The sequence below is a fragment of the Rhinopithecus bieti genome, unplaced genomic scaffold, assembly GCF_001698545.2.
Source record: "Rhinopithecus bieti isolate Rb0 unplaced genomic scaffold, ASM169854v2 scaffold_44159, whole genome shotgun sequence".
Classification (NCBI taxonomy): domain Eukaryota; kingdom Metazoa; phylum Chordata; class Mammalia; order Primates; family Cercopithecidae; genus Rhinopithecus; species Rhinopithecus bieti.
In genome coordinates, this window is record NW_016818573.1 from 216,591 (window position 1) to 228,339 (window position 11,749).

The 11,749-nt window shown below is 56.1% G+C and overlaps 3 protein-coding genes across 5 annotated transcripts in view; 1 reads left to right on the forward strand and 2 right to left on the reverse strand.

The window, feature by feature from the left end:
- Window positions 1-5: 5 nt before the first annotated feature.
- FIBP (FGF1 intracellular binding protein) lies at window positions 6-4,584 on the reverse strand. Of its 2 annotated transcripts, none has more exons than XR_001882438.1 (10): window positions 4,363-4,583; window positions 3,963-4,161; window positions 3,638-3,764; window positions 2,385-2,485; window positions 1,607-1,740; window positions 1,157-1,265; window positions 1,016-1,079; window positions 653-739; window positions 394-572; window positions 6-140 (listed from the first exon to the last, which is right to left on the reverse strand). XR_001882438.1 is itself a non-coding variant. In XM_017857180.1 (10 exons), exons 1-10 carry the CDS (start codon window positions 4,445-4,447, stop codon window positions 71-73), a joined length of 1,074 nt encoding a protein of 357 aa, XP_017712669.1. In that variant the 5' UTR covers window positions 4,448-4,584; the 3' UTR covers window positions 18-70. The 2 variants fall into 2 exon arrangements, 1 of the variants encoding a protein (XP_017712669.1); XM_017857180.1 differs by having other exon boundaries at window positions 18-140; window positions 475-572; window positions 4,363-4,584.
- Window positions 4,585-6,884: 2,300 nt separating this feature from the next.
- CCDC85B (coiled-coil domain containing 85B) lies at window positions 6,885-8,104 on the forward strand. The gene has a single exon (XM_017857185.1). It carries the CDS (start codon window positions 7,253-7,255, stop codon window positions 7,859-7,861), a length of 609 nt encoding a protein of 202 aa, XP_017712674.1. The 5' UTR covers window positions 6,885-7,252; the 3' UTR covers window positions 7,862-8,104.
- A 567-nt stretch (window positions 8,105-8,671) lies between these two features.
- The window catches only part of FOSL1 (FOS like 1, AP-1 transcription factor subunit), a 10,179-nt gene continuing 7,101 nt past the window's right edge, over window positions 8,672-11,749 (reverse strand). The window contains exons 3-4 of one of the 2 annotated variants that reach the window (XM_017857183.1): window positions 10,492-10,599; window positions 8,672-9,766 (exon numbers count right to left, since the gene is read on the reverse strand). In XM_017857183.1, coding sequence (XP_017712672.1) covers window positions 9,356-9,766; window positions 10,492-10,599 — 519 coding nt within the window. In that variant the 3' untranslated portion in view covers window positions 8,672-9,355. The remainder of the gene's footprint in view (window positions 9,767-10,491; window positions 10,600-11,749) is intronic. The other variant, XM_017857184.1, reaches the window with a different exon arrangement.

Sequence of the window (11,749 nt, forward strand, 5' to 3'; positions counted from 1 at the left end):
CGGAGCGAGGACCAGTCTCCAAACTCAAGGCAACTTTATTGTCAGTGTGGGTGGGACATTGGGAGGGGCCTCAGTCATGATAGAGGCGCAGGAGGCAGCCGCGGAGGGTGCCCATGTAGCGGTCCCAGAGGGCCTGGTGTCTGTAAGAACATGAACAGTGACAGCTGAGTTTTCACAACACTCACAGTGGTGGAGGCCCTGCCCTGAGTGCTTTCTACACCTTCATTCATTTTGCCCTTAGAAAATTCTTACAATTCTTCTCATGACGAACCCCAGTTTGTATATGAGGAAACTGAGGCATGGAGAGGTTAAGAAACCTGCCCCAAATCACACCGCTTCTAAGAGGGGGAGCTAGAGCTTTGGTCCTACCCCCAGGGTAGCAGAATGAGGAACCTTGAGTCTGTAGGAGGCGAGGTCCTGGCAGGTGACAGGCTGGGGCAAGGCCAAGCTGGACAGGAGGACAGGACTGCTCACCGGAAGCCATCAAGGGAGTGGACAGACGCTGAATACTGATTCAGGAAGAACCGCACGTCGCTGAGTGGCCAGTGGTCGGAGCGGCAGGGTTCCACAAACTATGGGCCCAAGAGAATACTTAGCACTCATCTAGGCCGGGAACAGGCCAGGTTGGGCGTCAGAGGGCACGACAGCTCACCTTCTCCACGAGGTCCACGAACAGGTCTCTGACATCTTTATTGTGAGTCAGCTTGGCGGCCACGTTCACCAGCCCCCGGGACAGGTTCTGTGGGGCAGGGATCCTTGGAGTTCTGCTTTCTGCCCCAGCAGTTGGGAGCTGAGCACAGAAGCTGGGGGAGGAGTAGGTCCCTCCCCAGATCCATCCACCTCCCTCCATCAACCAAGTCCCCATTGTTTATGAGCTGCTCCCATCAGCGGCCACCAGAGGGAGCAGCAGCGCCACCTGCCGGCCAGTCCCTGGGGGGGGCAGAGCTGCCCATCAGGGGGTGGCGAACTGGAGGCTGACGATGCCAAGGGCCAGGGGCTGGATGGGACCACAGACCTTGAAGTTGGCTTCCATCTCAGAGAAGACGCCCAGCTTTCCCCGGAGAGCAGTGCACACCAGGCTGCAGAGACCAGGTCACACCTATAGCCACCTGGGCCCCTACTGCAGGCCCTGCCCCATGGCCCCCTACAAGGTTACCTCTTGTGCAGGTCCAGAAGGTCCTTGTCAGCCACTAGCACCTTGAGTTCCTTCAAGTCCTGGAGAAATTCCTTGTCTAAGTCCATGTCCATGTCATCCATCTGCGAGTCTATGAGGCCATGAAGGGGTTGCGGTGCGTGATAAAATCCCCTCCTAGGATAGCCTAAGCCTTTCCTCACCCACTACCTCATTTCCCCCCTAGGGACAGAAGAGGAAATGGAGTGTCAGAGAGATGCAGTGACATGCCCCGGGCCACAGAGATGCTATAGGCCCTTTGTCTGCAGACAAGCTGTGTGTAGGGAAAACATTCTATGGGCGGGGAAGCCTGGGTGTGGGCCCTGAACAAGAGCGAATGCTGGGAACTGGGGGCCTGTGGGAGAAACTACTGGTGGGGAATCAGGTCCTGAGGATGGGGAGGCATCCAGGCACCTGGGTCAATGGGGGCCTCACCGACGGCTCCAAGGGTCCAGTTTTGGATCATGAGCTCAGCGCAGAAGGCAAAGTCACCGAAGCTCAGATACTGCAGTTTTTTCTTCCCTGTCTCAAAGCGGTTGTTAGCAAAGAAGACGATGGCTGCATAGTCCCTGCACAGAAGAGAGGAGGGTCCTCTTAGGGCTTGAAATTCCTTCTTAGGAAGCAGCTGCAACCTCAGCTGGGTGTCCGAGTTCTGGCCTCTCTCCGCCTCAAGTCGCTGTGTGACATGTCTCAAGTCACTTCTCTACGCCCTTTCCCCATCTGTGCGAAGAGAAGGTTCCAGCCCAAGTTTCCTAGTGGATACAGTGGGAAACCACAAGGGTAACAGTTACTATTTACTGAGCACTTCATAAGTGCCAGGGCTGTGCCATGGCTTTACATATGGCATCTCTCAACAGCCCAACTGGCAATCGCTGGACTGTGCTTCGCATCCAGGTCAGTCTGGTCCAAAGTACAGACCAAGTTGGGTGCGGTGGCTCAAGCCTGTAATCCCAGCTACTCGGGAGGCTGAGGCAGAATTGCTTGAACCAGGAGGCAGAGGTTGCAGTGAGCCGAGATTGCACCATTGCATTCCAGCCTGGGCAACAAGAGTGAAACTCCGTCTCAAAAAAAAAAACAAAAAGTACAGACCAAAAGTGGGATAATCATTCCCCCAGCATACTAAGGAGGTCAGAAGGGTTGGGGTAGGGAAGGTGGACGAGCCTCAGGGCCCAGGGAGGTAGTGTGCAGGATGGGGAGGTGGCTAGTTCCTCACCTGGCCAACCGGTCAGAGAGGAGGAAGTGTTGCTGAATATTGTCCACCAGGGAGCCCCGCATTTCCTCTACCACCTTGAAGACTCGCTTAAAGTTGTCAAACTGCAGGGCAGTTAAAGTAGAAGAGAGGACTGGTCAGAGTGTCCACCATGTTACTCACCCAATAAACCACTTACTGAACATCCTTCCCTTCCCCATCCACCTATCCAGTTGGCAAGTGCTGATTTAGCATCTGTTATTCCTTCAACCAACTATTGGTTATTAGTGCTTGTTATCAACTCAAATGCTTAGCAGCTCCTGCCGTATCTTGCCTTGGATAAATGTTTACTCAATCTTATCTCTAAATCCAACCCCATTTTAGCACCATGCTCTCCAGATCTTCACAGTTTGAGTTGGAACAGACTTTCCTGGCTAAGCCCCAGGAACTAAAAAATAAAAAACAAATGCTAAGCTATAAACAGAAAGCTCACCGGAGATACAAAAGAAAGGCATCAAAGGCCCGGAAGGGTTATTTCTTCCTGGCGGACCAAAAAGGCTTGTGGAGAAGGTGGCATCTCATCTCCTGTCTTGGATTTCAAGGGGTAGATATTGCCAAGAACAGTACCCTCCAGGTAGAGCAACATGAGTAAAGAAAGCCTGGGGGCTGGAGAAATGTAAGCCTAGAGAGGTCTGCAGGGACGAGATCACAGGACAGTCCATAGGTCAAAGCCAAGAAGTGCAGCTGCTACCCAGGAGGCAGTGGGAGCCCAAAGTCAGATCTGGGCTTCTGAAATGTCACTCTGGCCATACAGTACAGGATAGCTTGGAAGGAGCAACAGGGAGCCAGGCACAGTGGCTCACACCTGTAATCCCAGCATTTTGGGAGGCCAAGGCAGATGATCACTTGAGGCCAGGAGTTCAAGACAAGCCTGGCCAACATGGTGAAACCCCGTCTTTATTAACAATACAAAAATTAGCCGGGTGTGGTGGTAGGTGCCTGTAATCTCAGCTACTGCAGAGGCTGAGGCACAAGAATCGCCTGAACACAGTAGGCGGAGGTTGCAGTGAGCCGAGATCACACCACTGCACTCCAGCCTGGGGCACAAAGCAAGACTCTGTCTCAAAAAAAAAAAAAAAAAGGAGGGGAAAGGGGAAGGGAGGAGAAGACTAGGTATGAAGCTGCTGCCACAGTCAGAGGCTGGAGCTGGGGCAGTGGTCAAAGGGAGGGAGTGAAGTGCAAATTGGATGCTGTGTCTGTGTGGGTGCAGTGCCCACCTGTCTCCGGCAGCTCTTGAGGGTGATGCCTGTTTTGGTGCTGATGTCATCCAGGTCTTTCTTGGTGCCTTTGGACAGCTTCTTGCCCAGCACCTCCCGAACAAAGGCCTCATCAAAGGCATAGTACCTTGTGGAGTCAGACAACACCATTGACCCCCCCACAAAAGAGAGGAAAGGGGGCCTGGCGGGGCCTGGGTCTGACCCCTTCTGCTCTCAACTTTCTGATGGCTGGGTAAGTCCCATCCCTCCCTGGGCCTGTTTCAGCCGGGAAAATGGGTATACAGTCAGACTGGTTGATGTCTCCACCATCCCACAGGGTGAGCACCTCTCGATGAGCAGTGCCTGCCGGGAGGGCGGAATCTGGAAGATGAGCTGGTGCAGTAGTTTGGGTGGTGCGTGCAGCAGCCGCTCCAGCATGTGGAAGGTGCGGTAATGGTCCATGGTGTCGCTCTGCAGCACCGCTGCCGTGGCGCCCGTCTGCTCCAGGATTCCCGAGCGCACCCGCAGGGCCACCGCGTCGGTCACTGGAAAGTGGGCGCTAGCATTAGGTCCTGCCCCGCCGACGCCAGAAGCCCTTAAGGGATTCCATCCTCTACCCCTATAACACTCCTTATTCCCAGGCGCTTACCCACTTCCCTAAAGGATGCCCAAGTCCTAGCCCCGCCCCCTCTCCCATTCAAAACAAACGCTCCGCTGACGGGCTTCCCCACACGCCCCTCACGGACCCGAGTAACCATCGAGCCAGAGGCGATACACGTCCTCGTCGATAAGGGTAGTGTTCCCCACGAAGATGTCCAGCTCGCTGGTCATGGCGACGCCCGGGGCCGCAGCGCCCCGAGCAGGAGTGAGCACCGCTCGGGCCTGGCGCGCCGCCTCCAGGCCACTTCCGGGAGTGCCGAGATTCCGCTCCCGGCATGCGGACCCAGCATAGGACCACTTCCGGGACACAGCCAGTGGGGGCGGGGACGGGGCGGGAGCGGCGAGAGAAGAGAGGGGGAGGACTGCGCGGAGGAGTAACGCTTCCTCCCGCCGGCAGGGGGAGTCCCGGGCTCCTGCGTCCTGTCTCCCCGCGGCGGTCTGCAGGAGCACGAAGCGAGTTCCTCCTTTCGTCTCCACCACGGTCCACGCAACCTCTCCCCTCACTTCCTCCTGGCTTTTCTCCCACCTTCTCTCCCCTCTTCGGGACCTCCTAAGTTTGACCTGTATCCTAAACTTAGGGGGTTTCACAGGGCTCTGTACTAAATCTCTTCGCAAAAATGGGGTATGGCCCGACTTCCTCGGGCTCTTGCTGGAGACCCTTTTGTCCATCCTGCGCATGAGCACCTCTCCTGGGCCTGGGGCGCCTGCTCCCACCTTGGTTTTAACCACACCCCCATCCCCACGAGCTACTGACGTCTCTAATTCTGCCCCTCTGAGCTCTGCCTGGAAGTTCACATCGGGAGGGGCCGCCTATTGGCCAAGTCCGTCCACACTCTTCCCGTAAGCCCCTCAAAAGCTCAACATATTCTAGGCAGACCTCTCGCTCTCCCCATTTGTTTCTTTCCTGCGTCGCTATCTCAGTGATAACCCTAACATCTTCCAGTTCTCATAGGAGAAACCTGGGCGTTCTCCCAGACTCCTCTCCCCACATTCAGTTCGGCTGATTTGCCTCCCGAATATTTCTAGTATCTGTTTGTCTTCTCCACCCCCACTGACACTGCCCCAGCCGTTTTTCTGCTTAGCCCTCCTTGCTCCTTGTCACAGTTACCAATCTCCCTGTTTATGTCCCCTCCCAGCAGGGTTCGGCCCACACAGGGTTCGGCCCAATCTTAAAAAAAAAATATATATATAGTATATATTTTTTATATAATATATATAATTATATATATATTTTTTTTTTTTTTAGGGACAGAGCCTTCTCGCCTCTGTCGCCCCCAGGGCTGGAGTGTAGTGGCGCGATCTCGGCTCACTGCAACCTCCGCCTCCCCCGGGTTCAAGGCAATCTTGCCTCACCCTACGGAGTAGGCGTGGATTACAGGCTCCTCCCACCCACGCCCGGGCTAATTTTTTGTATTTTTAGGTAGAAACGGGGTTTCACCATCTTGGCCAGTTAAATGCATATATTTGTGGTGTGTGTGTGGTGTGGTGTGTGTATGTGTGTGTGTGTGTGTATATATGTGTGTGTATATATATATATTTGTTTTTTGTTTTTTGGGTTTTTTTTTTTGAGACGGAGTCTAGCTCTGTCGCCCAGGCTGGAGTGCAGTGGCGGTGTCTCAGCTCACTGCAAGCTCCGCCTCCTGGGTTCACGCCATTCTCCTGCCTCAGCCTCCCCAGTAGCTGGGACTACAGGCGCCCGCCACCACGCCCAGCTACTTTCTTTTTTGTATTTTTAGTAAAGATGGGTTTCACTGTGTTAGCCAGGATGGTCTCGATCTCCTGACCTCGTGATCCGCCCACCTCGGCTTCCCAAAGTGCTGGGATTACAGGCGTGAGCCACTGCGCCCGGCCAAATGCACATCTTAGAATATTGCTCCCTTGCTTAACATCCTTACTGGCCTTTGGAAATGCTCCAACCTAGTACTGGAAGTTCTTAAGAACCTAGCTTTTACCTACCCTTGAAGCCTCGCTGTCTCTCTCAGCGTTTTCTGGACACATCTGCTTTTCAAAAACCATCAAGCTATCCTCATTGTTCCTAGAGCTGCTAAGCTCTTTCGGGCACCAATGTCTTTCACCTTGTTATTCTCTCTCCCTGAAATAGCTCTTTACTGGGCAAAGTCCTGTGGATCTACCAGAGCCTCTTGGATAGCATCCCTTTCGGGAATCCTCTTAAGGACCCTCAGACCATACTTCTCCCCGATTTGTTTCTTGTTTAACACAGCTTGTCTTCCTGGACAGACTGCGTTAAACAGTCTTTGGATTCCATCCTTGAGGATGGAATCAGTATTTTGGTTAAATTTATTTCTGCATGGGCCTTGCACATAAAAAACGTTTATTGAACAAACGAATCCTGTATGTTCCTCCCCCCAGGCAAGAAACGCTCCCTGGGAGGGATAGTAGTCTAACGGTGAGCTAGAACGTTTGGACTTAGGGTTCCGAGGAACCGGGAGCAATCCTTAGCCCAGACTTTCGAATTTGATCAAAGGTAAAGAGGGACTGGAGAGCGGTCCATCTGACTTCCGTCGGGGATGAGCAGGAGTCAGGGGTGGACGCCTGAATCTTGGTTCTCAGAAGAGCCGAGAGGCCTAGGCTCGAGCTTAGGGCGATCCGGTACTTGGAGGTTCGAAGCTCCTAGTTTCGGGTTGAGACCGGTGCGGAGGGCGATGACGCGGGCCTTCCTGGACATCGAGGATCAGTAACACTAGGAGTGGGTGGGGAAGGGGCCCCCTGAACTCAGGCCCCGCCCCTTTCCGGGGACGTTTCACCGGATTGGCTGTCCTTTCATAACGTCGTGCGGCCCCGCCCCGGCGCGCGCCCCGCCGCGTGCCCAGCCGGTGTAGCTGATGCAGCCTACGCTGCCTTGGCCACTGCCTGCCGCGCGCGGAGCTGGAGCCCGACCCTGAGTGGCGCCGGGCCCGACGTGGGGCTCCTGGGTCGCGGCGGCGGGCGGGCGATGCTCCAGTGGCCTGACCAGCCATGGAGGCCGAGGCAGGCGGCCTGGAGGAGCTGACGGACGAGGAGATGGCGGCGCTGGGCAAGGAAGAGCTAGTGCGGCGCCTGCGGAGGGAGGAGGCGGCGCGCCTGGCGGCACTGGTGCAGCGTGGCCGCCTCATGCAGGAGGTGAATCGGCAGCTGCAGGGCCACCTGGGCGAGATCCGCGAACTCAAGCAGCTCAACCGGCGTCTGCAGGCAGAAAACCGTGAGCTGCGCGACCTCTGCTGCTTCCTGGACTCGGAGCGCCAGCGCGGGCGGCGCGCCGCGCGCCAGTGGCAGCTCTTCGGGACCCAAGCATCCCGGGCAGTTCGCGAGGACCTGGGCGGCTGTTGGCAGAAGCTGGCCGAGTTGGAGGGCCGCCAGGAGGAGCTGCTGCGGGAGAACCTGGCGCTTAAGGAGCTCTGCCTGGCGCTGGGCGAAGAATGGGGCCCCCGCGGCGGCCCTGGCGGCGCGGGGGGCTCAGGCGCCGGGCCAGCACCCGAGCTTGCCCTGCCCCCGTGTGGGCCCCGCGACCTAGGCGATGGAAGCTCCAGCACCGGCAGCGTGGGCAGTCCGGATCAGTTGCCCCTGGCCTGTTCCCCCGATGACTGAAGGCACTGCCTCCTCCACGCCGATGTCCGTCTGGGTTGCTCCCCGAGTCCCGGGACCGCTGTGGACCTCGGGACCTGGACGCCGTCCTGGCTGCGCAAGAGGGGTCGCTGGCATGGACTAAGAAATCCTGACACCGAGAAGGGCCCCTCGCTCTTGCTGGCAGGGCAGCAGGGGGACTGAAGGCTGGAGCGGAGGGACTTGCTGGGGGTTGGATTGGGGGTAATAAACCCGGACGGAAGCGGAGCCCGCGGCCTGGGCAGCGTCTGTTTGGTACTCGCCGGGGTTGGGGGGCGAGGGTGGGGTGCTGAAACTGGGTACCATTCCTATCCAGAAGAACTGCAGAACGAATGATTCCCCCATTACTTCGATCCTGGGGTGGGATGCGGGGCAGTGGTAAAGCAGACTTCCCCCATCGGGCGCCGGGACCGGCCATAATCCAGCCCCTGAAGTGGCTCCAGCTCCCATCCCGGCTCCTTCCTGTTCAAGACAATGGGGCAGGAAGCAGCTGCTGGGGGCCTAGAACCACTCGGCCCCCTCCTCTGAGGCTGGAAGGGGGCATAACAGCGCCCCACCGTGGCACACGCAACAGCACTGTGGGCTCCCACGGGAAGAGGAATGGTAAGCCTCTTCGCTTTTACCCCAGAGGACTCTCTCCTCTCAGTCCTGGAGATGAGGCTGAGCGGATGTAGCCCCACTTGTCAGATAAGACAAAGTACAAAAATATCAAAGAATTTGTCCAAGGTCATGCAGTGAGTCTGTAGAGCTAAGGCTGGGACCTAGGGCTCAAATACTCTCCCATTGGCCTTGGGGTCCAGTGAGGCGCTCAGGCCACAGCTTCAAGCCTTTTTATTCCATTTTGGTAGGTTTGTATAAAAATACTCTCTTTAGGAAAATAAATAGCAGCTGCCCTCGCTGTGGAGGCTTGGATTCCCTGGAGCTGAAGGCTTCTCAAAGCTGAGATCCGCAGATCTGCTCATCACAGAAGCCGTGGGCACCTCCTGAGTTGTGCGGTTCAGGAGGGGGCGGCAGAATGGCCTGGTCCAATCACCTGCTGCTGCTGGCAGTGGGGCTGGTGAGTTAGTGTTCTAGGTGGGCAAAGTGGCACCTTCTGTCGGGGGTAGGGTTGGGTGGATCACAGGAAGAGGGTGATGGATAGTGTGGCAGTGACCTGGAAGGGGTTAGGGCTCCAGAGGACCTCTAAGGATCTACAAAGTCTCTGGGCTGCTAGGAATTCTCTGGCACAAATGGGAAATATTTTGTCTCTGATTTAGTGCAAATTGTGCTAGAGAGGCCAGCTCTAGAGAAACAGTGGGCAGCTTTGGTGGTCCCAAGCTGGCTCTACTGTGAAGCACAATATGGTCAGTCTCATTAGAGGGATGGAGAAGAAGCTGCTGGAGTTGGATGTGGGATACTGTCCAGGCCAGCTGGACTGGTGGGGGAAGGGGAGAAGACGTTGGTTAGGGTGGCACCTGCAGGGTGTAGGGCTCAGGTGCCTCACAAAGCGAGGAGGGTTGGAGAGCCAAGGGGGTCAGAGGATGGGTCTCCGCTGCTGCTGCTACTCTTGCGATGAGCTGAGGCACAGGGCTCAGGAGTGCTGGGGTAGGTGAAGACCAGGCTCGGGGTGAAAGGAGTTAGGGAGGGTGTGGTCATGAGTGTGGGGGTGTGCAGTGCCTCAGGTTCAAGCACAGGCCCTGGGGAAAGGGAGATACAAGGTACAGGGCGGCAGGGGGCTGGCGGGCTGCTCGTGCCACTGGTACTGCCTGTGTCCCCCTCCTTGGCTCCTTCGGGGATTTTGCAGATGGGTCGGTGGGCTTCCAGCACCAGCTCCAGGCGCTCCTTCTGCTTCTGCAGCTCCTCAATCTCTCGCTGCAGCCCAGATTTCTCATCTTCCAGTTTGTCAGTCTCCTGTAGAAGATCAGGAGAGGAGTCAGGAAGGTGAGGGCTGAATACCCTGAAGCCTCAGATGTTTGGACTCAGGGTTCTGAGGAGCTGGGGTTGGGTGGGGAGAGGGGGGGGGCAGTGGAGAGTCCCCAGCAAGTCTGGACTGCAATTCCCATGAGCCCCTGGGAGAAAATGGGCACGACTCCCATCAGGCCCAGGCATTTTAGGAGATTGCTGGCACGGGGCGGCGGCTCAGGCCTGTAATCCCAGTACTTTGGGAGGCTGAGGCGGGTGGATCACTTGAGGTCAGGAGTTTGAGACCAGCCTGGCCAACATGGCGAAACCCTGTCTCTACTAAAAATATAAAAATTAGCCGGGTAGGGTGGCAGGTGTCTGTAGTCCCAGTACTCAGGAGGCTGAGGCATGAGAATTGCTTGAGCCTGGGAGACAAATGTCACAGTGAGCCATAAGCCGAGATCTCGCCACTGCACTCCAGCCTGGGTGACAGAGCAAGACTGTCTCAAAAAAAAAAAAAAAAAAAAGGAAATTGCTGGCTGAGCTTCAGCTCTGCTCTGCTGCCAGTGAGACATGCTGCAGCCAATTTTAATCAATTTTCCTCATCATTTTCCCAGGACTGCCCCTCGAACAAGGAGCTAGGATGGTGGGGAAGGGGCTACATATACTGGGGCTTTGGGGGCTCCTGGGAGACAGGGTCCCTCAGAGTTCGGTGGACCAGGGCTGGTGCTCACCGCCTGCAGGAAGTCGGTCAGTTCCTTCCTCCGGTTCCTGCACTTGGCCGCAGCCAGCTTGTTCCGCTCGCGCCTTACTCGTCGGCGCTCCTCTTCCTCGGGGCTGATCTGGGGGTGAGACCAGCAGTGAGGAGGACCCTGGGCCACTGGTTGCCTGGCACTTGCCCCTCACGGTGGCCCAGTGGTAGGACCCTGGCAGAGGTAATGGCAGGGCCCCCTCAGCCTGTGATTTAGGGATCACTGCACCCAACCAGTTCCCTGCACTGAGGCACTGTCTGCTTGGATTGATAAAATTTCCTCCTCACCCCTAGCTTTAGTGCACATTCCTCTCCCATAATGCCCTCCCCTTCCACAAACCCTAACCCTCCTTATCTCTCGGGACTCAACTAAGATGTTCCTGCCTCCAGGAAACCCTCTTATTCCCCAGCCAGAAGTGACCTTTCCCCCTCAGCACCCCCTTTGCAGGACCCTCATCCTTCTGGATCTCTGGACAACCAAGTCTCCTCTTCCAAGAGCTGTAAGCACTAGGAGGGGATAATGAGTGCTGCTGATTAAGTTGCAATATGTTGGAAACCTACTATGTGCCAGCCAAGTACTTTATATAGATTCTTGTTTTTTTCACTGAGAATATGCAAAGTTTTTTTTTTTTTTTGAGACAGAGTCTCACTCTGTTGCCCAGGCTGGAGTGCAGTGGCACGATCTCAGCTTACTGCAAGCTCTGCCTTCCGGGTTCACGCCATTCTCCTGCCTCAGCCTCCCTAGTAGCTGGGACTACAGGCGCCCACCACCTCGCTTGGCTAATTTTTTGTATATTTAGTAGAGATGGGGTTTCACCGTGTTAGCCAGGATGGTCTCGATCTCCTGACCGCGTGATCCGCTCACCTCAGCCTCCCAAAGTGCTGGGATTACAGGTGTGAGCCACCACGCCCGGCTTTTTTTTTTTTTTTTTTTTTGAGATGGAGTCTCGCTCTGTCGCCCAGGCTGGAGTGCGGTGGCCTGATCTTGGCTCACTGCAAGCTCCGCCTCCCGGGTTCACGCCATTCTCCTGCCTCAGCCTCCTGAGTAGCTGGGACTACAGGCGCCCGCCACCGCACCCAACTAATGTTTTGTATTTTTAGTAGAGATGGGGTTTCACCGTGTTAGCCAAGATGGTCTGGATCACCTGACCTGACCTCATGATCTGCCCACCTCGGCCTCCCAAAGTGCTGGGATTACAGGCATGAGCCACCGCGCCCACCTTTTTTTTTTTTTTTTTTTT